We start from the raw sequence: 26,826 nt of genomic DNA, 5'->3' as shown, positions 1-26,826 counted from the left end.
AGCCTCCCACCTGTGAACCCGGATTGCCGGCAGTAGAATATAGTGCACTTATTTTTTTTAATAGTGTGCATCAGATTTGGCCGCAACAGCAAGATGATGACAGCTTTTTCCCCTACCAGATCCATAATATGCAGCAATTTATGTTCATATGCCCAGATTGCCACTCTTCATACAGCCTGACTCCAAGAATTATACAGTATCAAGAGAATTTTGGAGGCGGATCACTACCACATATGCCTCCGTATGCTTGGAAACGATCCACGTCATTTAAGGCAAATGTGAGGTCTGATTTTCCGGTTTTTCATCAGCTATTCGATGCCTTAATTAGGATTTTCTTGTCCGGAAAGATATCGTCCTGAGTTCAGCGTGACCTGAATGGGGCCAGATTAATGGATGCACAGAAACCAACATCGTTCTAAGCAGACAGTTTGCCGTGGATCCGCATGAATCCCTAAAATGATCTGAACATGTGTCCCTTTACTTTATTCTCACTTTGCTCTCACTTCTCTCGTCAGACACTTTGAAGCTCAAGTCACGGATAGTACATAACGTAGTAGCTGTTTCAATTCAGCTTACTGAGACATCATAGCAGTGACTATCCGTGTTCCTTCAAGGTCCCATTACAGGAGGATAGCAGGCTGGTATGATGGTGGGCAAAGTGCAGTCATATACGTCATCCAACGTGAAAGATGTAGTACCCCAGTCTATGAGCAAGTCATCGGAACGCGAATGAATTTGCTAACCGAGTGCATTGGCCAAATATCGGGCGTGAATGAACAGGCTATGGGCACAAGTTTTAACAAACAAATGTTCACGAAAGACATATGGGGAGAGCGGGAACTTGAGGAGTCAGCGTTCAATACTACAAATGCCCTATCAGGTCATTCGGCGGTACTGCCGTATATGTCACCTAAATATCCACGGCAGTATCAACCGGCCGTTCAGCTAAACAGCCACATTGGCAGCCCAGATGAGTAGTTTTTCCTTTAGGATGTATCATTCTGTTTATGTTGCTACGGCATAACATGAGGTGTCTGGACACCATGCCGACGGAAGCATACAATGGACATACTCAGATATTCTTGTGGCCAGGTCATTTCGAAGTACAGATGGGTTGTCCAATTAGAGCCACAAAAGGAGCCTTGATTTGAGCGGTAAGTTAAATGAAATACAAGAGGTACGTCCAACTCTCGATAAAAAGAATCAACCCAGTTTTATGCATCTGCAAGCAGTCTTAGATTTCTAACTTTCCAACCACATGAATCTTAGTGCTTGGATATTAGAAAATTCAATCACTTCTATGAGTACGGGTAACACAGTGTTAAGAATTCAGCATCACAGAGTGTTGAGGTAAAAAGATATCGCCTGGCCAGTTTTAGAACATTAAACTAACTATTCCGTAGTCCGTAATGTAACTTTGATGGAGTGCCTTTGGTTTTGCACCGCTATTTTGATGTTTGCTGTTTCCGAATTAGGCTGATCAAAATGCGCTTGATTGTAGAGTTGTTTAGGGGACTCTTCATGAGATGCTTATGTTTCAGTTACTTGAACGTCCCAATCAAGTATGAAAAATCTTTGTTTACTTCAAACATTATGTACAGGTCAGCAACATTGAAGCTAAGCTGAACGCACTACTTAACTGCTACTTGGAGAGACAACCCACTGTATATCCTCATAATGGGTCCAGACCAGACTGTTTGACTGCCGGAATCCGTCCAAGGCAATCCGACTGTCTTGATGTGGGACCAACTTTCAGCTGTGTGAATCCACAGCACAGAGTCTCGGATCATAGACCGGTGGAACCAAAGCAGCAAATTGTTTCCGATGGCAAACAACCACCCGAGAATGTCGAAGATTCAACTAATGATGGTTCGGTCGAAGGCGGGAACGTTATACGAAGATGTATGATTAAGTCGCCAACAGAACATAACCTTAGGGAATCTTCTGAGGATGCCACAGTTCTGAGAATGAGCGCGTCATCCAGCTGCCATCCTAAATCAGCTGCTCACACCAACACCCTGCCCATCAGAAGGTCGATGAAAGCTGATCCGATAGCAGGCCGCAATACCAGGGTCCATTTTTCCATTTCAAATTCAGACCAACAACCCACAACATCGGTGGATTCTGAATGATACATTCAAAATCCGCCTGTGAACACCAGACTTTTTTCTATGACATAATCATCTCAGCCGCGGTTGTAACGTCTGGCGCCGTAAATGTCTTTCCAATTACTTCATCGGTAGTTCACCAGATTTCCGTGAATCGTAGACTATTTCCTCATTTCTTTATACGCAAGTTGGTTGAAGACATGGTCGTTCCACTCAAATTCAGCCAAAAATAAAGCTTCTCAACCCACTCACTTATGAATCAGAGTGAAATGCTCACAGAACTTTTGTACATCTTACCTTTCCAGTCGCATTAACGTGCCAGGAACTTTTATTCTATCCTCTCGTAACAAAAGAACAGTGATTTGGAGGAAAAAAACGATTGAAATATAACTATTTTGCACGAATTTTTTTTTTGAATATTTCCAGACACCATTCCAAGAAACCACAAAATGCAATCCTACCAGAGTACACATAAAAATGTTAAGGGGAGCGCCCTTGAAAATTAGAGTATTTTTATCTCCGGAACTGCTTATTCAAACCTAGTTACTATTCATACCAAGTGCACCTTTGGACAGGCCTCCTTTTTATGTAGTATGACGGAAAAGTGCTTTAGGTGTACCAGCTTTCGTAACCCAAAGGATTACTTTCGTTTATCAGCCTATCGGGGCTGGGTTTTCAGCAGAGTGATGTCAGGTATTTTCTAGTTCAAATCCTTGCAGACTAGATGGACTTCCTCGTAGTCAGCAGCGTACCGTTATTCTCACCTACACAGCGTTGCATACAAGCCACCTTAAGCCCCCGTTATGAACATAATCCGTAAGGTTTCGTTTTATTTTTGGCATGAGCAGTATGAGATGATCTGTAAAAATCCTCATCATCCGTTTCCTCCCATCTACATCTCAACATGTGGAGTTAGTCCCTGGAATCTGAGAAAAGCAACCCTTGGCTTGGTCCATCTGCGTGATGAATGTACCGGAAGTGGAAACTCGACGCCATTCCCTGTTGGTTTTCTTATTGTTCCACATAGGCCTGCTGGGGGTTACGTTGAAGAGATATTAGAATACCGGTTAAGTTTCAGCAATTAGTTCGTCTAATGATAGCACATGATAACATGATAACACGCAAAAAAATCTTCTGCAACACGGACCGACATATCATACTTTGTCCAAGTGGGGCCATCCAACTGGTAAAACTGCCCGCGATCATAAAAACTGACATTTCCTATTGGGCTGTCTCATTCTAAACCGCAATACCACACTCTGTCCCAACGTCTTCGGTCCGCTTCCTAAGTATCTTTGGAGCCCGTTTGTATGATAAATTTCATCTCTTTAGTTTCCCGTCAATCTAGAAAATATGTTTCCAGGAGCAGGTCTGCCTCAACTTAGACTCACACGACGTCTTTGTAGCTAACTCTGGTTTAACCATATTGAAGAGTACATATTCTCGGTTTAGGGCGTTATTGAGCGACTCTTATTGTCACGAATGCCCTCCTCAAGTTGAGCTCTGCAAGTAAGCAAACTAGATTGTGCATAGCTCAGTTTGCCTTCCTAGCGATGTGTTAACTCACTGAACGCGGACTTCTACTCATTGATTCGCTTCTTTTGGGTATGTTTCATCTGGTTCCAGTGTCCCGTTTATTTCACTGACAAAATTCATCGTTTGGGCGTTATTTCTAACGCAGCTTAATTGCTCAACTGCCAGTGGACCGATAACACTGATCGAATTGAGGCAAGGACCAAAACAGGTATTGTGAAATGTCTAAAAATATCTTAATTTCTTTTACATATTTCAAACGAAAGGTTCTGGTGAAGTTCATATGTGTTCAAAGAACATTGCAAAAGAGAACTGCCGTCAGGCTTCCAAATAATGGCTTCTTAATTTTGCAGAGCTTGCCAGGATCAGGTTCCGGGCTCATATTAATTGTACATCTGGGCAACTAAAGACCCTTGGTTGAAGAGGACATATTAATCTTTATTCGAATTTTCTGGGAACTGTTTGCCACTTTTAAATTATATTTGCCGAAGTTTCCCTCCAAAACCAGAGTAGCTACGCAGCCAAGCACATTTCTATGATATTTTGGCGTGAAAATGATATTGATTGCCTTGAATGCCTACAACTAACTATGTCGAGACGCCTCAACAAGTTGTACATGTTTACGTAATAGAAATCTCACAGTGTCACTGGAGATAGCCAAAGAATCATTTCATTCGGCTTGCCGAGGTGGGCACGACGCATACCAGTGAGTCAGAACACTTCGAGACACCCAAAATTCACGTCCCTTCTAAATTCCTCTCTGAACACTTCCGTACTTCGCTGGAAGCACCCTATGAATCTGACGGAAAGCTGCAGCAGAAACGGAGGAGAAATACAAAGTTTGATTGCCTTAAATCTTTTCGAAACCGTCTTTTTGTTAACTAGGTAATGTTTGTAATTTTGCAATTTACCATCACGTTTTAGTGGACCACAGGGCAAGTCGCTGTTACATCATCAACCAGAGGCCAACCGTGTGTCGTACACCTTTGACTGACTAAGTGTTCCGATAGTTGTAGGTAGATAATCACGCACACTTGCAGTGGAACGTTTGCAAAGATGAAACACTGAGTGGAAACATCTTTTGCTTCCCTTTAAGTTGGTAGGCTGGGGAATATCGACAGGCTGGAGCATAATACTCATAAGCTGTGCACTGCTCATTCTGTTCAGACTGGTTTCGGCAGCTGGAGTCGTCACAGTCCGCCTGAAGAATTCGTTCGTAAGCCCGGGGAACCTCTGCCTGGCCGTAGAAATTTTTCAACAGCCGGATATGCAGAATACGGAATGGGGATAGCAGGTCTAATACGGACCACCTGGTGCACACTACGTACTATGGTTTGACTCCCTAGAAACCACCATCATTTGAGACCGGTGAAATTCTTGAGGGTGAGTACGCCGACTCCCCTTTCGTCTCCAAACAGACTGATTTGCTTCGAAGAAAAACAGGTTTTACCCTCAAAAGTTCCTAAACAACGCTTTATCTCAACTTTAGTGAATGCTGACCATTTTTGTACTGAACCTCCCTCAAAGCGTTTCTATCATCTGAATCCCATATATAACCCTCATCTGACTGATGCGCCTAGGGAGTGGAGAGCCTATCAAAGGACTGTGAATAGGATGGATAATTCTAACGCATTTTTCGTCGCCTGAGTGAGTGTGGCTCTAACAAGCATCCTCTCTGAGTAGTTCTTGGTCATCTTTTCATTCGTGCGTTGAATGCACATTGGTCGGTCGCCCTGCTTGTTGAACAGGCATTCTGAATTATTCACACACACACACACACACACACACACAACCAGTCGCTTTCCGTCCACACGCGTACGCATAGCCGATTGGTTAGGCTTGAACCGCTCAAATCGACTTCCCTTGACCCACTACCTTGGTTGAATCCTCGTCTCATTGTCGAATCGGAGTCATGCCTGTCTAGCCTTGCTTTTTCCCGCACGCAACAAGTTGTTATACGTCAGCGAATCCTATTCAGCGAGCTATAATCACATGTTGTGATGTTCCCCCTGTTCCAGACTTAACATTTATTTTAGGCTGTTCATCGTCCTTGGCTTTTGGAATCGGCTTTATACCACAAGTGAGCCAGGGTGTCGGTACATCGACCAACTCTTCCAGAAACATCAGGATTTCGGGTCAAGAGCATCCGAAAAGTAGTCGAATGGTATTTGCTGTGAGTAAACAGGGCTGGTAAGCATTCTGAGATGCCAGGTTGCCCAGACCCAAGTCAGCAGTAGACGTCAGTCTTCATTCAGATATCTCCCAGTAAGGGTAACTGAAGTTCATTGACGTTCCATCTCCTTCACTGGGTCTTATGGAGGATGACGAATTCTCATCCAGGATGAAAGTGATATGGAATCTACATCTGACGTTTCATCAAGGTGCAAAATTACTTGATGTTGACCAGTTCGAAATATAACATACTTCCTTGAGTACCGCTACTTTAAGGAAGTGGCTAAATGTAGATTGTTGACATTTTCGAATACTTGGATTTGCTTTTGTGTCCGTGGATTTTTTAACAATCGCTCGACATCTTATGTCCGATCATGCCACAGTTTTGGACAGACCTGACTGTTGGACGGGAAGAGTTTCGCGAAAAAAACATCATAGTAATGTCAGCATCACTGAGGTCGTGGTTACCGCAGACGGGATTTCGGGTTTCCACTGAGCCTCCCGAATCGCCCCAGCCTCGTAACAGTTGGCTATCGTGCATAAGATCCTGTACTGTTTGGTGTCCCTCTAACAGGGTTTGAGGCGCGTCTGGTTAGAACTAGGTCGCAGAAAGAAGTTTCACTCTCATCTCAGCACCATAAAATCACAAACAAAAATCAACTTTCTAGAATAGTCCGAACTGCGTTCCTTCAAATAGCATCGGTCACTTTTGTTGCAGACCATTTCGATGTAGGTTGGGAAAAATCCGTAAAATGTTTACAAGAGGGAACGTTGGTAGTGTGTGCTGAAATAGGTGTAACGACATCCAAACATGTTCACCAGGTGCCCCACGGCATACTCTAATATAACTGTTCAAAAGTATCTAGTTAAATTACTTCACATTTTCACTCGAAAGGAAATTGCAGATTAACAAACATACCAGGTGCGCTTCGTCGAATTCGAGTGAATTTTCACAGGTGTAATCTCCACCAGGTATGTTGTTTAGATTGTTGGCACAGTTTTCCAGCTGGTCTGCCAAAGATGGTGGTCATCAGCCCCTGAAAACCTCATGTTTTGATTGTCGTTCTTTTAGCGCAGTGAGAGCTTCAGGTTGATGGGTCACTTATTGCTGCTTTCCGTTCAATCAGGTTCAGTAAATTTTCTATAGTTATGCTGTTGGGAAGGGCGTCACTTAACCTGTTGCGGCCTGTTTAGATCTGTTACGCAGCCAGTTCAAGCATATAGACCCAAAGAAGGTGATATCGTCCTGGTGGCCGATGTACTACCTAATACATGCGACAAAAGACCCAAGACAGAGCAAACAAACCAATTGAGGGAGGCGGGAACCATGTGCACTCAGATTGACGGTGAAAACATCAAACAAGGGTACAGGCTGACTGGCCACATGGACGCCTTAGTTTGTTCTTCGAGTATAGTTTCCCTTTCTAAGGGGACCATGTAAATCTAGGAATCAAATTTGCCCCTCAAAAAGAAACGGGTTAGTGTTGATAACAGCCTTCAGAGATGAACTAAAATTGGTTGAGATGACTCTTTCATGTAAACTGCGCCCCCGGTTGGGATAATTTTAAAAGTGCTCATGGGCTTTTCAAGTACTTTCAGCAAATTATCAAGGTTGAGGGTTTATGTATCTCACTATTCTTGACACTGCCAGTACTGAATAAATTACCATTGACTATAGGAGAGATCGTAATCTTACGTGAGAGTTCCTTAGTACAATCCACTGAGAAATGAGACAGTTTAAAAATAGACATAGGAAACCGATATCTTTTCTGCAGTGAAATATTCAGAGCTCTGTTTTCATGTTTTATCAATATTTTACGGCCTACTACCAGCTGGTCATGAAGAAATTTGACCTTACCGTGGTATGACAATGTGTGCGTCTGTGACCCGTTGAGCCATACTAGAGGATGTCCTTGTGATAATCTCGGTCTCCCATGCGAGGCTTGTCAACGACCCAACCTACAGCCGCTATCTTGACGTGGTGGTCGAGTTTGAGAGTTGCAATGATTCCATGGGTTATATTGGCTGGAACTTCGTTCTAAAAGATGTAATCATACCAGGAAGACCAAAGCAATCAGACCCTCAGCAGCGCGATCCCCTACCAAGAGCAATCATGCTACGAGACAGTCTAGGGTAATGTCGTATTCTTTCTGCTTTAGAAGTGCAAAGGCAATAAGTTGCTGTCCCCAGACGACAAGCATGTCGATCTTCATGGAGGCAGCGCTGCTGACTTCCTCTGAGGAAGGTCGGCCCGAAAAACCGCTCGCTTTTACCGCCCGAATGAACTTCAATCTATAGCTAAATGCAAGCAAAATAATCCGGGTAATTTTGTACACATGTGAGCACCAAGGCTGTCGAAAAGCATAGCAAATTACTTTCCTTGCCAATCTCATTCTTGTGCCCGCACTCAACTATGTGGGGGCCTCTAAGACCGTCCAAGCAAAATACAGATTTGCGGTGGAAACAAACTACCACACTGCTAGAATGGGTTAATCTTAGGTGGTTTGCTTAGATGCGTCGGTAAATGTGGTCTCTGCTCATCCACTTCTTGTACTTTGCATTTTCGGATGTTATGAACTTGCACGATAGCTACTTGACCTGAACTGTGATGTATACGCTGCTGCTGAGCAAACATATTCGTAATTTGTAAGCCCTGCTCAAAACTATCCGAGCTTATGAAGGTTGCATGGAAAGAGTGTGCTGNTGTCCAGTGGGACAGCATTTCAAGATTTGTCATAAAAATGCAGGAACTGCAAGTGATCCAGGAAATGGTCTATCTAATCCTGGGAAGTACAATCTGCCTTCGCTATTTCGCACGGCAGAGAGCTCGATCACCCGAATGGAGTGACATAATTCACCGGCCAAGAGCACATGGTTATTAGACGCAGTTGTCATTGAGGATCCGGTGTGATCACGATCATCAGGTTGGACGTAACTTCCAGTCTCGTAGGGTTTTGGATTGTTCTAGTTCCTTATAATGGCTTTCTCTATGATGTTTTTACTATTTCGAGCTTGATGGATTTGAGTTGCCAATGTCCTGAGGAGTTGATAGATTGGAATACGTCTCAATGTGTTTGTCCATGTCGTTTTTGGATTAGTATCACGCCTAGTAACTCTACCGACTTGTGAGTCTGGGAATTTTTTGACTGTCATGTACGGTGGCCTGTGTTGATTACCCGATAATTTAGGAAAATCTGTTACATCCAAAAAACCGGCAGAACACGAAAATCAGCTCGGGAGTTTCACTTTCGTAGTTGTTTCCGGAAATGAATAATATTCCTAAGTAAGTTTACTTTTACTTCCTGAGAGTAGCTAGGTTTACCATGTGAAAACTTGTGCTAAGATTTTTAAAGAGCGTGCGTTTCCGACTGTCCCGTTCAAAGCAACATAAAGGCGGGCTTTAATTAAAGGTTCGCAAACCGAACCTACCACTCACCAAGTAGTGCTTCATAGACAACTGTGATCTACATGTAGAGGCAAGTGTGCAAGCGCACTGGGGCTAAAGAAATGGAAGTATGGTTGCATGTCGTATAAAAACATGTAAGCGGATAATGAAATTACGAACGGTGATTCAAAGTCGGGAAGCGTCCTCATTGAAAAGGGGCAGTCATTAGGTCGATAAAAAGTACAGACGAGACCGAAGTTCAGGTTGGGCTTACATCTTTGTTAGCCGCCACCTGTGACTTGAGTATAAGTGGCTACCCATCTGTTTCGATTTCCAAGCAAAATAGTAGACACTGGCCAAAGTCGTTTGTTGCTAAGTTCCCTAGGTTCCTTATACGCACTCTTGCCTTGCGAAACAAGCAGTTTCCCGTTTAGAAAGAAGATTCTTGAAATTGATCGAATCCGCTCTAACCAAGCTAGACTCAACAATCATGTAAACGACCACTTTAGCATTATCAGCATGGTACCGTAAGACGATGCTGTACACTTATTGAATGTAACGTCTTTGTTCTTCTTGATTTCGTTTTTGTTACCCACTGCATTGGTTAGGCAAAAATTGTAATGAAAATATCAGTTTGTATGATAAGGAGTACTGCTGCCGTTTAGTGATTTTTCTGGGAATCGATTGACTAAATTCCCGATTATTCGTTTTTTCGGGACCACAAATGTGGCACGCAGTTTATGCTTTGACCCAAATTTCGATTACATAACGATTCAACAAATGCCCTTTTAACCTATCCGTCTATTCAGGACGCAAAAAGTAAGGCAACATGTCAGCTCTTGATTATCAGCAATCAGACGGAACCTCTGATCACAAAGGCGAAGCAAATCAGTCACTTTAGGGTAAATTCACAAGTCATTCGTTGCTGGAATATCATTACGAATTCTATGAAGAACTCATTCGTTTCTTACAAGACTGTTTTAAAATATATTCAAGCTTTTGATTGGTCATTTTGGTGAAGAAACATAATTGAACTTGCTCGCTGGGGTCATCTCGGGAATCACACAAACCTGGTGAGTGTCGCGCTAACAATACCAAACGCCCCAAGAGGCATGGATACACCATTACCCACTAATGATGTCACAATAGTTGGCAACAGGAAGTTCGCAAGAATTTCGTCAAGCTCATCAAGCAAGCAGCAAGCTACTTGACCGAATAATAACAAAAAAAACAAAAGAACTAATAATCTATCGTTGCGTAATTATATTCTTGTTCAGATGGTCTCCCTGGCCATACAATCACACTTAGCCTTCAACTCGTCACGTCAGAAAATGTGAACTCAAAATTTACGCTATGAAGCGAGCCAACTTTATTTGCAGTTTATTTTTCTTTCTGACTTTTGGCTTGACAACAATTTTCCGATTGACTCCTGCATACTGATGACATCAACTCGAATCATGACAGAACGTTTGGAATTCGTTTGCAAATTAATTTCAAAACTCGGTGAACAGACCGACATTTAACTGAAAAAAATACCAAATTTTCCAGCAATCAGATACTTTTGGAAACTCAAGAATTTTTGTCCAGTGAAAGTGACCACGAAGTCTTTATTCGATGCTAATTTGAGCCGTCTCCTTATCTAACTGCTAGCTGCCACACGGATCAGGTTGAAGGAAAACATGTTTTCATCAGCTCGTCCGCGGAAATTTTCATTAGGCCAAATCGAAATTTACACCAAACTGACTGAAGTATGTAAGGTCAATTTTGTTGAGACTGTTTGTTCAACGACATGTCAAGTTTTTGTTAAACATTTTCCACATCTAGATTGCCGCCACTACGAATCAAACACCAAAAACAACACTTTCTGATTTAGCGGCAACTCAACTTGCGTACTAAATGGCTCAACCAGTTTGGCTCGTAATTCTAGATGTTTTCTTTTAGAAAAGTGAGTCTTGCTTGACTAAGAAGACACATTTCCCAGGCACCTCATAACACACTCTCTGGTTTAAACCGATGTCAGTTATAATTCTGTAACATGGGTTTTCAGATATCTCAAATATTTCAGTTCCTCTTGACAAATTGACCAAACCTACAGCCGGTACTGTAGTCTGACACATATCTTATCTAAGACCAATTGATATGCTTTTCTGATGCCTCGAGTAGCGAAATTTAGCAAAAACAACTCTACCCTTAGACAGTATTGCATTTACTTCATCTGTTACATTGCCCTCATGGCTAACACAACACGGCAGTGAAGCATCAGTGTTGAACACTGATGTCATACTGTCGATGATGATGATGATGATAACAAAACCTCCGAGATACGTATGGTGTCCCACAATCTACCACGTCATTTCCTAAATTTTGTGGGGCATGTCCATACATTGCCGCATGACTTTGCACAGTGTTGGCACAAATCCTACGCAGAAGGACAAGATGGTCCTAGTCATCTTTATGGAAATGCTTGTGATTCATGCCTTTTTGCAGAAAGGAGAACAATTACGTCTGCCTAACTCATGCTGATGAGTTTCTCTCCCAGATGATCTGACCTCCGGCGTTGTGGTGGTCTTCCGGTGTTTGTCTTAGCGCTTTATCAATTATGAATTTCGGAGCTGAAACTACTAATGCTGAAATGGAGGTCCCCCGAGAGAACATATTGTTTCACTCGGTGTTAAGGCGTTAATTTTTATTTCTTTTTTTTACCTCAAATAGATTTGAATCATGGTGTGCAATATATTTATTCTTCCACACATGAGTGACAAGCAATGGGTAGCGATTCATCAATTTAACTCGTGTTACAGCATAAGTGGATGCAGACATCACGCTGCTGGGGAGGCTCGCTTTCATGGAATTTGATAAGAGTCATAGGTGGAAAGATGGGTGTGCATGGTGTCCCGCAGATGAGCATGTCCAAGTGTTCAGAACACACTACATGCTTTGCTATTGAGGGAAATGTTATTACCTCAGGTAGTGTGGATGGCGTCAGCTTGGCAATTTGATTGCAAACACCTCGAAAAGATATCGTCATCGTGCTGTTAGGGCTTGTACTGGAGAGAAGCAATGGGTCCGTTGTTGTGTATTGAGTAGTGTTGTGTGTATTGCTACACGTGCTACTGGCCGGATTTCACCTCCGACCAGGATTGTTTATTCTGTCACGTGGTTCTGTTGGTTTATCTGTTATCCTAGGTCTTGGTTGATCGAAGATCACGTAGCCTTTGTGCTTGGCCTCTAGCAGTCTATTGGGTGCTGGAGTGATTTATGTCCTTGAGTCCTTTGGGTTCTAGTTTGTGAACTTCGTTTATACGACTGTAAAGGTTTTCTTGTTTCTTGATTTTAACACGATATCCGGTTCTGCTTGGGTATTCCGCACTTAATGATGCGTAAACTGGATCTGGTTCAATGCATCGGTTGATTAAATCAGTTATGCGGTACCGCGCTTCCAGAAATTCCCTCTCGTGTCTCGTACTTCTATGTGCAAAACTATTTGGGTTTCCGTAATGTTGAAATGTTGGTAGCGCGGGTGATTTTATTGGTAGTTGATCAGGTGGTTGTTGATCTTTTCGCTGAGCTTGGTAATTGGCTTGCAAACGTTTCGTCACCATATGAGGAGACATCATCAGTGCGTACTTGGGTGGGTTTTGTTTAATTTTCGAATTTTCAAACCTTCATATATGAATATCAGGCATATGGGGTCATGTCTATTGACGGATGCGCTGTGTTCCTTCATTCATGTGCATAATCTCCCCAGTTTGTCCATATGTAGAGCTTATTGCAACTGTTGCAGTGGAGTTAGCACATAACATTGTTCCCCTTGGTCTTATCTTGGCTATCTTACGGTGTTGTGATTACTTTCTGTGAGGTAGAGTTCGACTTGTAGATTAAGGGGGTCCCTTTTTAAGCTAACAATATAGCTGTAAGTTCAGATATATTCTTGATATAGGGTGAAGCTCTCCACTCGGTCGCTTTTTCTACATGTTGAGATATCCTCATTCAAGCTTCTCTCGATAAAATTCCTCGCATATCCACTGTTCTGGAGCATTCTAAGCAGGTTTTACTTCCCTATTCCATAGTTCTGCGATGCTAAAGTGTCTCCACCCTCTTGACCAGGGTGTGAATGCAACTATTCTTGTGGTGAATTACACGATTGTTGTTACGATTCGGTATTTGATTTCTGTCTGCTTACGGGATGCGCAGGTAACCAGAGTCCGACTCACTCCTCTGTTCACTAAAACGTCAGAGAATACTAGTTGATTGCTCCGCTCCAGTTTTGTAAAGTTGACATCTTCAAATACGATATTGAGCAGTCTGTAGGCATTGTGCATTTAATTTAATTGCATGATGAAAAAGGGGTCGTCCAGGAAGCGGATCCACCGCTATGGGTTGAAAATTAGTATGGCCGCTTTTTGTCATCTTTGCATTACCGCCTCGGAGATACATCCTGATACTGGAGACCTCACAGGAGTCCCTTTCAACTATTGATATATTTGTTCATCGAAGGTTTAAATATGTATCCATGCAAAAGTCCAACAGCTTGCACATGGTTGCCTGCATGGTTTATTTCATTCCAATCTAGAACTCGTGTTCCATTCTTCCACATACAACTTTGGGAGCTTTTTAAATTGCAGTTCCTGGAAGTAAAACGACTGGTTGGACATGGCGTTCATTCCTGTAATTTTTTCGTTTTTTGCTTCATGTGAGTTTGCGCCATGGATTTGAGAGTTTAGTCTTAGCACACGGCCGCTTCAGCTGTTGCGCGACGACGAGCCCTTCATCTATCCTTATAAAACAGCAGTAAGCATGTTCTCCGGTTCTACTGTGTCTGGAGGAGTTAGGTCTATGCAGCCCTAGAGTGTACAAGAAAACACATCCAGAAAGCTTAACCGATACGGTGGGTAAACATGATTAAGCGGTGAGTGATCAAAACCCTGACTCGCGCTAGTGGTGTCTGATACGCAATATGCTTAACACCATCCACATTCAAAAATGAGTTATACAAAAAATAGAGAGGAATTTCTCTAGCCGAGCTCATAAAAGTCGTCAGTTTTTGCTTCTGTCTCTACAAGGCGGTTGGAACAAAACATAGCTTCATGTACATACATATCAGGGCTATCATAAATGTAGCAGGAAGTCTCAAAGCTTTCGTGCGTTTCCCAATCCAAGGATAAAAACGCCATGATAACCAACGTTACTCTCAATGGTTTCGACAGCATAAAACCGCATGGTTTCTTATGCCAGAGGTTTTTCATTTACCGGATTAGACACAGCGTATTCATGCAATGACTGGTATCCAAAAAACGCTTGGTATAGGTTCACATTTTATTCACACTAGCGATAAAGAAGTTACAGGGGAGCTGAGAAAACTAAACCGCGGCAAAGCACAGGTAGTGCTCAAGCCTGAAATTAAACATTCAAACACACTGTTGTAAAACTAACTGACCTCCTTGTTCAATCACTGACTATCCAATGCTTGGTGGCGGATCCATAAAAACGAGGATACAGGACCTAAAGATAACCCCAGAGTTCATGGCCTTGCTAGCCTTCCGGACATTTTGCTGTCCGTCTGTCAGTATCTGAAAAGTGGAACAGAACAATCTGTATTAAAGAGAAAATGGTTTCTTACGGGTATACATTTGCAGTACGAATCACTGGAAAACGTATGTAATGGTTACTAGAAGAGAAGGCGACCGCTAAAAAGTGAGATTGTGGGACTTTGGTTGCCAGAAGGACCTTCACTTAGTAACCCACTGATTTTTAGCTGCAAAATTAGAACAGAGCACAAAATATTTAGTTAAAATATGGATAAGTGAGTTATCTGAGTAATAAAGATGCTTGCATGTGGATGGTTTCTGCTCAAGATTACTGTAGAAAGCAACAACTCGCAGTGACAATCAGGGCTACATATCTGAGATATAACATGGTCCAGAGTAGTTTGATGTTTAGGTATTGCCAGGCCATAATGAACCATTCGCGTAAGACATCGACTGAAGCTAAAATGCACTCGATGCACCAGAAATCTGCTGTCTCATTTCCCCTTCATCTTTTATACTAAATGTTCATTGGGTTGTTAATAATGCATATTTCCAAACTTATAAGTGGCATATTGTCAAATGTGATACCATATGGCATCAACGAATGCGTCGTACGCTGTGGAAAAATTCGCCAAATGTTGTAGCTGCCGATTTGCCTGCAGCAATCACCTATATCAGCCTAATAGCCGTTCCGGCCAACTGAGACTTTAGGTAATATGCACGCTATGGAAGCACCAGGGGACAGTGATTCTCCGAAGGCAGGTGTTCACGGCAATTTCTGTGGATGGAAAACAGAAATAAAGCTCATGAGCCAAAGCCCAGTAAGCAAGGTTGTACACCACCAATACTTACATATGAACCAATCAAAATGACAGACACCGTATACTACAATTATTTCGTTAAGGTGTGTTTTTCAAATCGGGGTATTTGTTGACCTTGATACACTACTCACTCAAACAATATTTTAGGCGAAGAGTCACAGAAAAACGCCACCTGAGTAGCTAATCTCACTTGCTAAGTTTACAGGCCACTCACCATTATGCACATATGAAGAGCCAGGATCTTGGTGGTAGGTCTACTCTGTTAACCATCCTGGCAGGGTCGCCAATTATGTAATATGCACGCTATGGAAGCACCAGGGGACAGTGATTCTCCGAAGGCAGGTGTTCACGACAATTTCTGTGGATGGAAAACAGAAATAAAGCTCATGAGCCAAAGCCCAGTAAGCAAGGTTGTACACCACCAATACTTACATATGAACCAATCAAAATGACAGACACCGTATACTACCATTATTTCGTTAAGGTGTGTTTTTCAAATCGGGGTATTTGTTGACCTTGATACACTACTCACTCAAACAATATTTTAGGCGAAGAGTCACAGAAAAACGCCACCTGAGTAGCTAATCTCACTTGCTAAGTTTACAGGCCACTCACCATAACACTGAGAAGAGATAGCTTCTTGCGGTCTGGACCAGGCTACGAGTATTTCTAGGCGATGGATAGGTCGAGACGGTATAAAAGCCGGTTAGGTGCTAAAATCAACGTTTCATCGCTTGTTCCTCTAGTAGTCCGGGCCTCTACAAAGTCTCCCTGAACGCAAAGGGTAAATCGTAGACTCAAAGAGGCCTGTGCTTATTATGCCGAAGCTAACTACATTCTACTCTGCAAATGTTGTTAATTGTGGCTGAATGTCTTATAGGTTTATAGGACGCTTCGTTGGACGAACGCAATATTATAACAACCCATATTCTCGAATACTTCCTTATTCGTTACTTCCCGCAATTTGGGTCCAAAGTGCGGGAATTGGAGTGGAGAACGTGGACGTGTTGAACCCACCGGTACAGTTTGTGGGATTGGAAATAGGAATAGAAATCCGGTGGTAAAGTTCTTGCGCCGTTGGTCTTTCATGCGCTCATGGTCAACAAATACGTACACGTCCGTTTACACTGGAAAGCCGATAAGCCTGGCCCTCAATCTCTCGACAATTTTCGGCATAGTCAACCATCTCACCCAGCTCAAACATGCTGCATATCTCGTATCGTAACACCTTCTCTTGCACAAGCTCCCTGAGTTCTTGCTATTCGCCCTTGGTCTACAAACACAAATATAGTCCAAATCTCACATAAACACACATGTAGGCCGCAAACTTTGTCACCCAGTCCTTCAGTGGGATTTCTGAACCACGACTACCATTACCTCATCTTAGCCTTTATTAAGCTCCACCCGCCGGCTACCCACATATTATTTACCTGGGATGCCTTTTCCTAAACTGCCTACTGCATCACAGCCCCCACTTCTTCAGAAGAGACGTGCATCACTAACTCTACGACCTTTGACTAGATCCCGACTTTCCATTCAATTGCGCCCTCCACCGCAGCCAAAGTAGGTCATTCCTGTTCACTCCCAAAGAATCCCGCCGCTCTCAGAAAGCTTGATTACATCAGCTTCCTCGCGGCACCCTGGCACCTTCCCTTAGTTTGCGTTCCTTACCATAGGCCTCTTACTTCGCCTCCTCAAATCAAACCAGTCTGAAGAACCGTCTCCTCCGCTCCCCACGATTTGATGCTGAAGGCACTAAAAGACAGACCCCCCATTCCTTAAGTGTCGCCTTATTTCCTTCCTCTTAAACACTGTGTCTGCTCTTTGAAATATACTACTCATGAGGTTGCTCGAAACCCGTCGACAGTCCATCCATTTTGCGTGACCTAAATCCCGCTGCTTCTGTTTGACTGCCACATATGCTGCCATCCTCTGATGCTGTTGACAACACTATTACAAACGATTATTCGACCCCTGATTCCTCTGCCCCTATTACACTCCATAGTGATCTCCCCGATCTTATCAACTTTTCACTCGCCACCCTGCTAACCTCCTCTGCTCCCATTGATAATATTTCTGTCCATCTAATCAACACGCTCCCGCCTACCTAGGTTGTATTGCATCAAATTTATCTCCACTCTAGCTTGCCCAACATTCATATGCATCACTGAGACGTTGCTCCATCCTAACACGCCTGATGCCCTTATATCGCTTCCGGGACACAATACCTCCCGTCCAGATCGTTCCCATCGCCGTGGTGGTGGCCGTCTCACATACTCCAGAATCGAACTGGAAGTACCTCATGTTGACGATCCCCCACTGGTGGATACTGAAGATTCTAGCTTCCTGCCCGTCGGGTGTTCATATGTGCCCCTTCCATACTCTGATACTCAAATTCGATTAACCTAATATTCAAGCCTCTTCCCCACACTTAAGCTCTCCCTCACCAAAACAAATAAATCGTTCGTGATCTCAACCTTGCTGAGATCTTCTGGTCCGAACAAATTTCCATTTACGTATTTTTCCTCTGCCTGCCCAACTCGACATCGAAGACTAGTCCCAGTTTGTGAGACATCCAACACGCACTCTCCACACCCTGAACGTTGCCGTTGTCAAAGGTTATCTTTATCGCATCTCTGCAGTTGGTCCGAAGTTTCCTGATAGCGGCCATCGTATTGTCACTTGCAGCTCGACGAGTACTCATCTTTTTACCACTCCTTCCTCAGACTCCGCCTTCATTTCCGCCGGTATTATTGAAGCCTTTGCAGTCTCGTTGAGCCGCAAAACCTAGGACGAGCTATTCACCCCTCGTGACGCGCAAAGCGCGGACAAACTTTCCTACGTCAATGTATTACGATTACTGCGTCTAGTTGCCCCCACAAGAGCTTCTTATGTTTCTGATTGTCGATCAGCAGGACGGTTATCCGCTCCAGGCCATAAAATTTAGAAGTATCGTAGGCTCTTCCGTAAATCTTGCGATCTCTCCTTTCTTATTATGACTAACAATTCCATTACTGAGGTTATCGCCTCCAAAGTAGCTCTTGGAAAGCGCAAGGAGTCTACCGTCGTGGCCCATTTTCTTCAATCTAAGATGTTGGGGCGCATATTTCACAGGTGCTGCTTGTCTAATTGGTCTGCAACTCTGAGTTTTTTGGCGGCTGACAGGATGTTATTTTCTGACCCTGTTGGTGCAGCAGACTCTTACTTCGCAACTGCTGTGTTTCCTCCGAATCATCCCCATCTACTCACTGCTCCCACATGGTCCCGAAGTCAGACACCTATGTCTTAGTTGTTCTTGTCTGTTCATGTTTTCTCAACAAGCACGGTAAAGAGTGGCTAGCGTCCACAAGCTCCGTGCTTTCATTCGCCGATCTTTCTTAAATAAATCATGTTTACTTGCCGTCTTCAGTTAGTTCGGAAAACCCATCTTGACCCACTCTTAAGCTGTATCCCTTACGGCTTAGGCGCGCTAGGTTGATAGGTTGGGGAAGCCGAGCGTCCTTTTACGCCACAGCTTACACTGGACATTTTCTTTGAAATGGGCCTTAAGCCTTTTTAATTTGCGCTCTTACCGCCACTGTCCCATTATTTACTCCTGGCATATAAATTCACCGGCCCAAACCTCCTAGCGTTAATTCACAAGTAAGACAGCTACACTCCCAAGGGTTCTTGTCCATAAATCACCATTATATCCATCTCCTTTGCAGAAACCCACCTCCTGGAACCACGTCTGCTCCTGCTCTCTAGAGTGTGGTTGTGTTGCACAGTACCTAGTGCCTGACATTATAAGTGTTTTCATGCCCGTCACCACTGAACTTGTTCTATTTCATTACCTTCGGCCATGTGCTTCTGCGTCAAGCCAACATATTCCAAGCTCTTTCAATCCTGGTTCCATCCGTGAATAGCTCTGCGAGCCCTATTTAATATCCGATACCCTGCTTTGACTAGATTTAACTAACCTTAGACAAGCCGAAGCCTTATCTCTTCGCTTGTCAGGACCATCCCGCATCCTTTGATCCGGTGCAGTACACGCGCGTCAAATGGTGGTTCTCAAGGTGCACAGTGGTTGAAATACTTGTTTAGAACTGTAGCCTCCTCGTTCGCACATACATGTGACACTGTAATGCGCCTCTACTTGACATGGTGGTTCACGCCAATGCTTCGTCGTCGTTTAACCATAGTACACGCGCTATGAACATTTCCTTTTCACCCCGATGGCCCAAAAGTTAGCAGCCGTCCGCTTTTCCTCCGCGACTTGAATCCTTCGGTGGTTGTTTGTTTGTTCCAACTTACTGAAATGCCGTATTGGCCTGGTTGACCCCGACCAGATAAAATGTCTGGTAGCTTTAGCCATTTATCAATGCACAAACCGAGGTTACGACTGCTTGGTGGCTTGTCGCCCTGCGGATCTGGTACAATGCGGGAGGGATAAAAACCTCGTTCATTGGATGGGTACACTCGTCAAGAAGAGTCGCCCTGTTGCCATACGCCACGGTACGTTCGTATACGTGCCGCCTTTGTAGTAGCACTGGTGCATTGCCCACCGCGGGTGGTTCTGAGCCTGGCCTGTAATTCAGGAAAACCATAAAAGGTCATCGGTGTTGAATACTGATGTCATGCTGTCGATGCTGATGTTGATGATTATGATTATGATAAAGGTTATCGTTGTTTGCCTGTGACTGAATTTGCATTGTCCCGGATGTCACCTGTCCGGCAACACCAAGGAATACAAGCAAATGATAGCTGTCCATTCTTATGTGCACGGGGTAGGCTCAGCGTACAGTGCCAGGCTCATGGCCAACATCGACGTGCAAAGAGTTGTCCTCTTCTCCCTATTTGTTTTACACCACCCCGGGTCCACTTCATCATCGAGACACGACACACACGTTCTTCTATCTTTTTCGAAGCAATCAAATACAGAACGTATATTCCCTATTATTTCCTGATTACCATCAGTCGCATTTAGCGCCTATTGGCTGGTTTTTGACGTGCAACACCAGTTTCTTGGAGCTAACAGCAGTGACTCGGTGACTGGCGACTCACATTTTCACCTTCCTTTTAAGCTGACTTGATAGATTCCAGTTAAATAACGGGTCTTGTGCATTATCTTGGAAGCTATTGTCCAACCGCTTATTATTTATCTGCCGCCCCTGTTTACGATAACGTTCCCATCGCGCAATGGAGACTTTATGATTAGATTTTCTTTCCGGGCTAAAGACTAACACCATAAAATCCAACCATATGATCGCCTGTTCCAACCAGTCCTACGGCTAACCTTCCCGCTGGCTACATCGGCGACAAAGTCCTTACCTTCCCAAAATTAAGCATCTACTCTTGCTTGGCCAATACTTGGCCTCCGGGTCAATCGACAAAATTCCATTCCCGGATTCGTTCAGCTCGCTGTTATCCCCTTTTAGAACTTTTCTCTTGGGAACCGTTTTATATGACGCCTTCTGGCACTCACTGAAATCTACTGCTTTCATCGGATTACTTTCTCATTCGTCATTACCTCCACTCTCAGGCTTCAATTTTCAGGTGTGGTCGCCCAACCCTCCCGTACAACCGTTGTCGGTTCAAATCGGCTTGTCCTCAATCCACAATCATATGATTTTTCTAGCGATTTGAAATTTTTCGTGACCCTGCATCAGCCTAACACTATCCGTGTCAGTCTTTTCGTCTAGCCCACGTCCAGCTGCCCAGAAAATGCGTATCCCCGGCAAGACTAAAGAAACCTTGACGACCATCACGTGGATGTCCAAAAACCGAAGTGCGTCAGTGCAGTGATCCCATGGAACTGCAATACTCATTCTGGTAGCACATCCGCGACTATTGACTTTCTACTTTTGACGATGCCTTCTCGCCCACCTGGTTCCCTACTTGCAACTGCGAACCAAATCTTCACCTCAGTCGAGCAGCCTCTAATCTGCTGAACCATTCACAAACATCTCGTTTACTTTCATTTTATGCCCTCCAAAAAGTCAGTTATTTTCTGTGAAGTTGGCGTTCCGTCTTGTGCGTTGACAGCAACTCCTTCTCTATCGAACTTTTACGCCCATCTACACTCCATCAAGGGCACTATTAGGTCGTTAGAGCTTCAGTGTACCCCCTGACTCTGAGATTCCCGCTGCCATTTGCGCGAATTGCTGATTCCTCTACGTCATTATCCCCGCTTATGCTTTTTGTGACCCTGGCCATAACTCCGGCAGTCTATGTCGGAAAAAGCCCCAATGATGGTTCTAAAATTTAGTTCAAGTTAACCGGCCAGACGGCGATAACCCATCTATCGAACCAGATTTGTTGTTCTGGTTCCCATTTTTCGCAATTTGAAGTTTTCTTATCATTTTTCAGGCGGTTCGCCTTTTATGTTGCCCTCCCCCTTTCGGTCTTTGCCCGCCAACTTCAAATCTTAACGATCCGATTTTTTTCAATTTGGTATGTTCCTTCAAAAGTATGACATACTCCTGATAATTGCCTTTTCTTTAACATGCTGGTTTGGACTTTACCAGGTCTCGATCGTATATTGCTGACTGTTTACAACCATCCACTTTCACGCAATCTCCAGCACCCACCAATCCACTGAGTTGTGCTTTATTCCGGCTGAAATCGTGTAATAATGCCTGACGGTATGCCACCCACTATTCGGGAATAAACTGCGTTAGTAATAATGTACCCCTTAATATACTTGAAAACGTTTTATCTGGAGCAAAAAACCGTTCGGAAGGTTTTCTTTGCAGGAGCTCACAGGCGTCCCTGTCTGTTAAGATCAGGTTGGTTGAAAGCTCTTTGTAGGTCCGCCTTGCCAAAACTAGGCGAAACGCAAAAGATAAAACGGAATCTATGCATGTATGACGTATGCTGGGGGTTTCAGTTTCTAGTGCTTGGCCACTCGTTGATTTCACCAGTTTCGCCCCCGAGAACACCGCTGGCTGGTCCCATAGGAGGTGCCTTATTTCCTTACGAGGCATATGTATCCTCAGGAAGGTTGCATATCGCTATCTGGTTTTGTAAGTACATCCGACGTATCCCTGATTTACCCTGGTGGCGTAAATTGTGAAATGATAGTTCGTTCTTAGTGTCATTCGCAGCAGCCTTATGAAGACCACTTTTAATTTGGTCCTTGTAAGATGCGCAAACCTCCTGGTTGCCTTCCCAGTTGATCGGCCGCATGCGTATTGCTTTAAAACAAGCACCGCCTGGACAATAGTTTTCTATGTTTTCTCTGATTAAAGGTGTTCCCAATTTAGGTGACCAGCAAAAATATACATTCTTTGGGAAATCTCTATGACAGACGTTCCTAATTCACCGTTGAAGTTCAGGGCTTCTGGCCCCGTATTAATCAAATTCAGAAGCAAGCACGTGGTGCTCACCCTGTTCAAGAGAAACTTAAGTTATCACTTGATTAACCACTTGCCTTTCAACGGCGACAACCAGGCTCCTTAGAGACGGTAATCGGTCAGCGCGCCATGCGGTTGGTATGGCGAATAGCTGAGCCTAAGTGGTTTGATCCAAAGATCTGGTCAACGCCGCCGCAAAATTTCCGCCCTGTCCGGAGTGCTAGAAATCCCTCCAGGGAACATCTGAAGCGCCTTATTCACCCACGAGCAGCACACGCATAAGGCGGTAGCTGGATAAGAGTCAATAAAATTTTTGTATGAAGGAAACGCCATCTTCCGTTGGACTTTACGGGCAACAGCACGCGACCCTAAGGAGAGACATTGTCCCGCACACCAAAATACGAATCCACGGCGCATCGCAAAAGTGTACAACAGCTGTGCAGGAAAGGTCTGTGAAATGAGAGGCCTTCGCTTGACTGTAAAACAGAACAGTCCACCACTCCGCTCTTTGAGCAACCTCGATCTCCGCAACTCTTTATGGCTGGTCATCCAAGACAGGCCGACTACTAGGTGTAGGAAGGCTTTTGAAACTACAAGGCAGTTTGCGGACGGGCACTTTAAAGCAGTTTACGGTCAACATAAGAGTGGGCTCAAAAAGGGCCTTATCACCAAAGGGAACGACAAAATATGTTAATTCGACGCAAGCTTAGATGTCACAGTTCAGAAATTACCCCAGATGTGTACTCGTCCTGGTTCCAGCGTCGACATCTCTAACGCCCCTAGTTTATTAGTTTTTCATCCGTTGTTTTGCCCCGGGATCGTACATTTCTACGACCTTCTATTTCTGCGGACGCAGCTGCATCGGGGACGACACTTTTGTGTTTTCTGCCCAAAGTGCGTTCTGTATCACGCTTTCTACCAAGAGATTTACCGTCGTTCAAGCAATTGCGATGAAGAGAATTCGATATTTCCCTGGCCTTTGCGATAATTTTCCAATCAAGTCATCTAGGTGCGAAACCGCCAGATGCTTTGTAGTTTGGTCGAACCATCAGATTATACAGCTTTTTCTGGCTTCCCGATGGCCCGATTTATTAAATGGCTTCAACCTGAATACGGAAACCAACTTCCAGATTCTGAAAGCTGTGCTTTTTACCGGGTTTGCATCTTCATTGCTCTTGTTTACTCCCAGGCGGTCGAAAAACTTCGTGGACAAATGAATGCACTTATTATTTTCAGGTTTGTTGTTACAAGATTCTCTGCATTGACCTTCGGATCAAGGGTGAATTCTTCATTTAAAACCAGTCTGACTGCTTCTAACACGATTTCACTGATTCGGAACGATACTCCGCGAGCATATTGTAAGGCTCCATCATGAAGCCAAAACCCTACGCCAGCCGGCCAGCGATTGTCGAACTTTTGTAGTTGGGTCTGAATTGAGAGCCTACGATTGTGGCAGCTCCATCATGTTGTTTCGTGCAGATCCGAACAGCCGGCTTAGGTCTGGTTAACCTCAAACTGCGTTCGCCATTAGCGTTTCTACGATTATTGTCTGGCAGTGTACATGTGACGATGCTCCCACAACTTGTGGGTGTTTTGTAATCAAAGGAGTATATTCTTTTGGGGCAATACTTCCAGAGTACACCCACATGTTACATCAATCCCGGGTGACTCCTTGAGACCCCACTATCACACGCTAATTGCGCATAATGTTCAAAAGGGAAAACAGTGGGGCGGCTCTTCTTCGGGCCTTATTTATTTCACAAAAATGAATGTGGCCATTGCATGGCTTCCGAGGGATCTCCCCGGGGGGTATCCTCATGGCTTATTATCTCCTAAAAATCGAAAGAAATGTTTCTCAAACAGGGGATAATCCACCTGCTTCCCAAAAATTTGTAGGAACACACCGAAAACAGCGAAGTATTTCTCTGGGAATCTAATCCATCCTTTTCGGTAAACTTCTGTGAACTAGTTTCGCTCAATTTTACCACACCACTATGCCCTTTCTACGTCGCTATGGTCCTGATTTAACAAAAAACAAAACGCTTTGAACTTTGTCTGGGACCGTGTGAGATTAGCCGGTTAACTCGCCTTCCGCCTTCACTATGGCATAAAGGAGCAATCGGTATCATATCACCCTCTTCTCACGAACTGCGGAACCAATATTGCCTCGCTCCTCCGCTTGCCAAGTGCTCCTTTTCAAAGAGGCGCCTCATGAACCTGAAGTCCACAATGCGCTGTTAGCACGAAGGCAGGTTTAGAAATCCATTTTACTATGTATCCTCCCGCCATTCGCCAGTTAAATGCGGAGCCACCGTCAGTTTACGAGGCTCCACTTTACGGAGTGACATTGTGCAGTGGTGGATAAAATTTCTCAAGAAAACAATCTCTTTATCTGCATCCGAATAGCCTGAATTTGCCGTTTAGATTGCAACCCGGTTTTATACCGCTACAAATTCGTTGATTTCCCTCTAGTTTTGAATCTTTCCGCAGAACTGACAAATAGTGAGACATTTGATTTAAATGGGTCCCTAACTCCGGATCACAAATGGAACAGTGGGACCTGCTGCAACTGATACAAACAGTCATTTATGAAAAAGGGAATAGGTGTGGTTCATGACCCAAGTCACTGAATTGTGTAGAGTTTTTGCCCATTTATACTTGCAACCGAGCTGTATCCTATAAAGTAACGAGCAAGTTACAACAAAGAACGGAAAATTAGGAGTCCCTTGCTGGTCCAGAAACCTAGTATTATTGTTGACCAAACGTGCCATGGACGAATGAGAGACCCATACACTGTTATTGTTCTCAAGACATTTTCACTTGAGTTAGTCCCTCCCAAGCCATTTCACTGAACTGAACAAATTTCCAAAATGTTTTAATATGCAAAGGGCAAATAATAAATGGACACTGTGACCTTGCGGATATACGACCACCGAGTCATGCTGTATCTCTTGTGGTCCGCACTATTTATCGTACCACACATAGCCAAAGCAAGCACCGAAGGTTGGATTGGCCTTTTATTCTTAACATTTCATTAGTTGTTCAATGGGTCAATGAAACTGAGAATTTCAGCGTTTGTTGTACACTTAAGCCAAAAGGTTAGTGAGTTTAATGTAAAAACCCAATTGATTTATTCGATTCAAGTTTGAGAAAGTCTTCAAGTCCATTAGGGCTCCCTGGTGGTAAATTAGATTTATAGTGAGAGGTGTTTTAACTGGTATTTAGCAAATTACAGAAAATGTTTATCGTGATGGTTTCGAATACCACACACATCATATCACCAGTTGAAAATTAATTTCGGACTCTTTTCAGTCGATAAGATGGATTTTCAATGAGTTTCTCGGCCTAAGTGTTTTACGGGTGGCAAGTGTTCCTACCTCGGTTAACTCAGAATGCCGTCGAGCTTTTGGTAAGACGGATGTTCGAGCTTCATAATTGTTGCGACCGGTTTGGAAATTCGCTGAAATGTAGCTGGCCGTCCGGTAGCCAACGGCGCGGTCATGTGACGGAATGTGTTGACTTAAGCTGTATGGTTCACAGTTGCACCTAGCAAAAAAGCAATAACCGAAAGCTCTTATGAGAAACTCGGTTGGGGAACGAAACAAAGCAGTATACTGTGGGCGATCGGGACCGTGAGTTGCAAGCAGGTGTACAGAATGCCTGTTTCCTGATGCAAAGACAGAAACACAACGTGACCTTCCTAATGCGAAAAAACCTTACAGGACAAGAAATATGGCACGATAGGGCTTGCTACTGCAAATCGCATACAGTGAACGACGTTTGGCGAACGGTTTCAGCAAGTTAACTGACATTGGTTGATCCCACATAGAACACAGCATACCATGTCACGAAGATCATGATGAGCGTCCCAAGAGTCTTCAGCAAACCAATGCGGACGGGATGAGGCAGGTGGAGATTTAAGAGAGCAAATTAGCGAAGATCTGT

General features: G+C 43.9%; 4 protein-coding genes across 4 annotated transcripts in view; 2 read left to right on the top strand and 2 right to left on the bottom strand.

Moving 5' to 3' along the window:
• The window catches only part of T265_14427 (hypothetical protein), a gene marked incomplete at both ends in the record, with an annotated part of 13,115 nt that extends 10,726 nt beyond the window's left edge, over window positions 1-2,389 (top strand). The window contains one exon of the mRNA XM_009173565.1: window positions 1,602-2,389. Coding sequence (XP_009171829.1) covers window positions 1,602-2,132 — 531 coding nt within the window. The remainder of the gene's footprint in view (window positions 1-1,601) is intronic.
• Window positions 1-18,251, bottom strand: part of T265_07906 (hypothetical protein) — a gene marked incomplete at both ends in the record, with an annotated part of 41,341 nt that extends 23,090 nt beyond the window's left edge. Inside the window, one exon of the mRNA XM_009173564.1 lies at window positions 18,064-18,251. Within this exon, the coding sequence (XP_009171828.1) occupies window positions 18,064-18,251 (188 nt within the window). The remainder of the gene's footprint in view (window positions 1-18,063) is intronic.
• Window positions 18,252-25,533: 7,282 nt separating this feature from the next.
• Window positions 25,534-26,826, bottom strand: part of T265_07905 (hypothetical protein) — a gene marked incomplete at both ends in the record, with an annotated part of 48,389 nt that continues 47,096 nt past the window's right edge. The window contains 2 exons of the mRNA XM_009173562.1: window positions 25,534-25,557; window positions 26,259-26,427. Of these exons, the coding sequence (XP_009171826.1) occupies window positions 25,534-25,557; window positions 26,259-26,427 (193 nt within the window). The remainder of the gene's footprint in view (window positions 25,558-26,258; window positions 26,428-26,826) is intronic.
• Window positions 25,798-26,826, top strand: part of T265_14425 (hypothetical protein) — a gene marked incomplete at both ends in the record, with an annotated part of 37,721 nt that continues 36,692 nt past the window's right edge. The window contains one exon of the mRNA XM_009173563.1: window positions 25,798-25,979. Coding sequence (XP_009171827.1) covers window positions 25,799-25,979 — 181 coding nt within the window. The remainder of the gene's footprint in view (window positions 25,980-26,826) is intronic.

Source organism: Opisthorchis viverrini (assembly GCF_000715545.1).
Source record: "Opisthorchis viverrini unplaced genomic scaffold opera_v5_195, whole genome shotgun sequence".
NCBI classification, from domain to species: domain Eukaryota; kingdom Metazoa; phylum Platyhelminthes; class Trematoda; order Opisthorchiida; family Opisthorchiidae; genus Opisthorchis; species Opisthorchis viverrini.
This window is presented reverse-complemented; position numbering and strand designations above follow the sequence as displayed.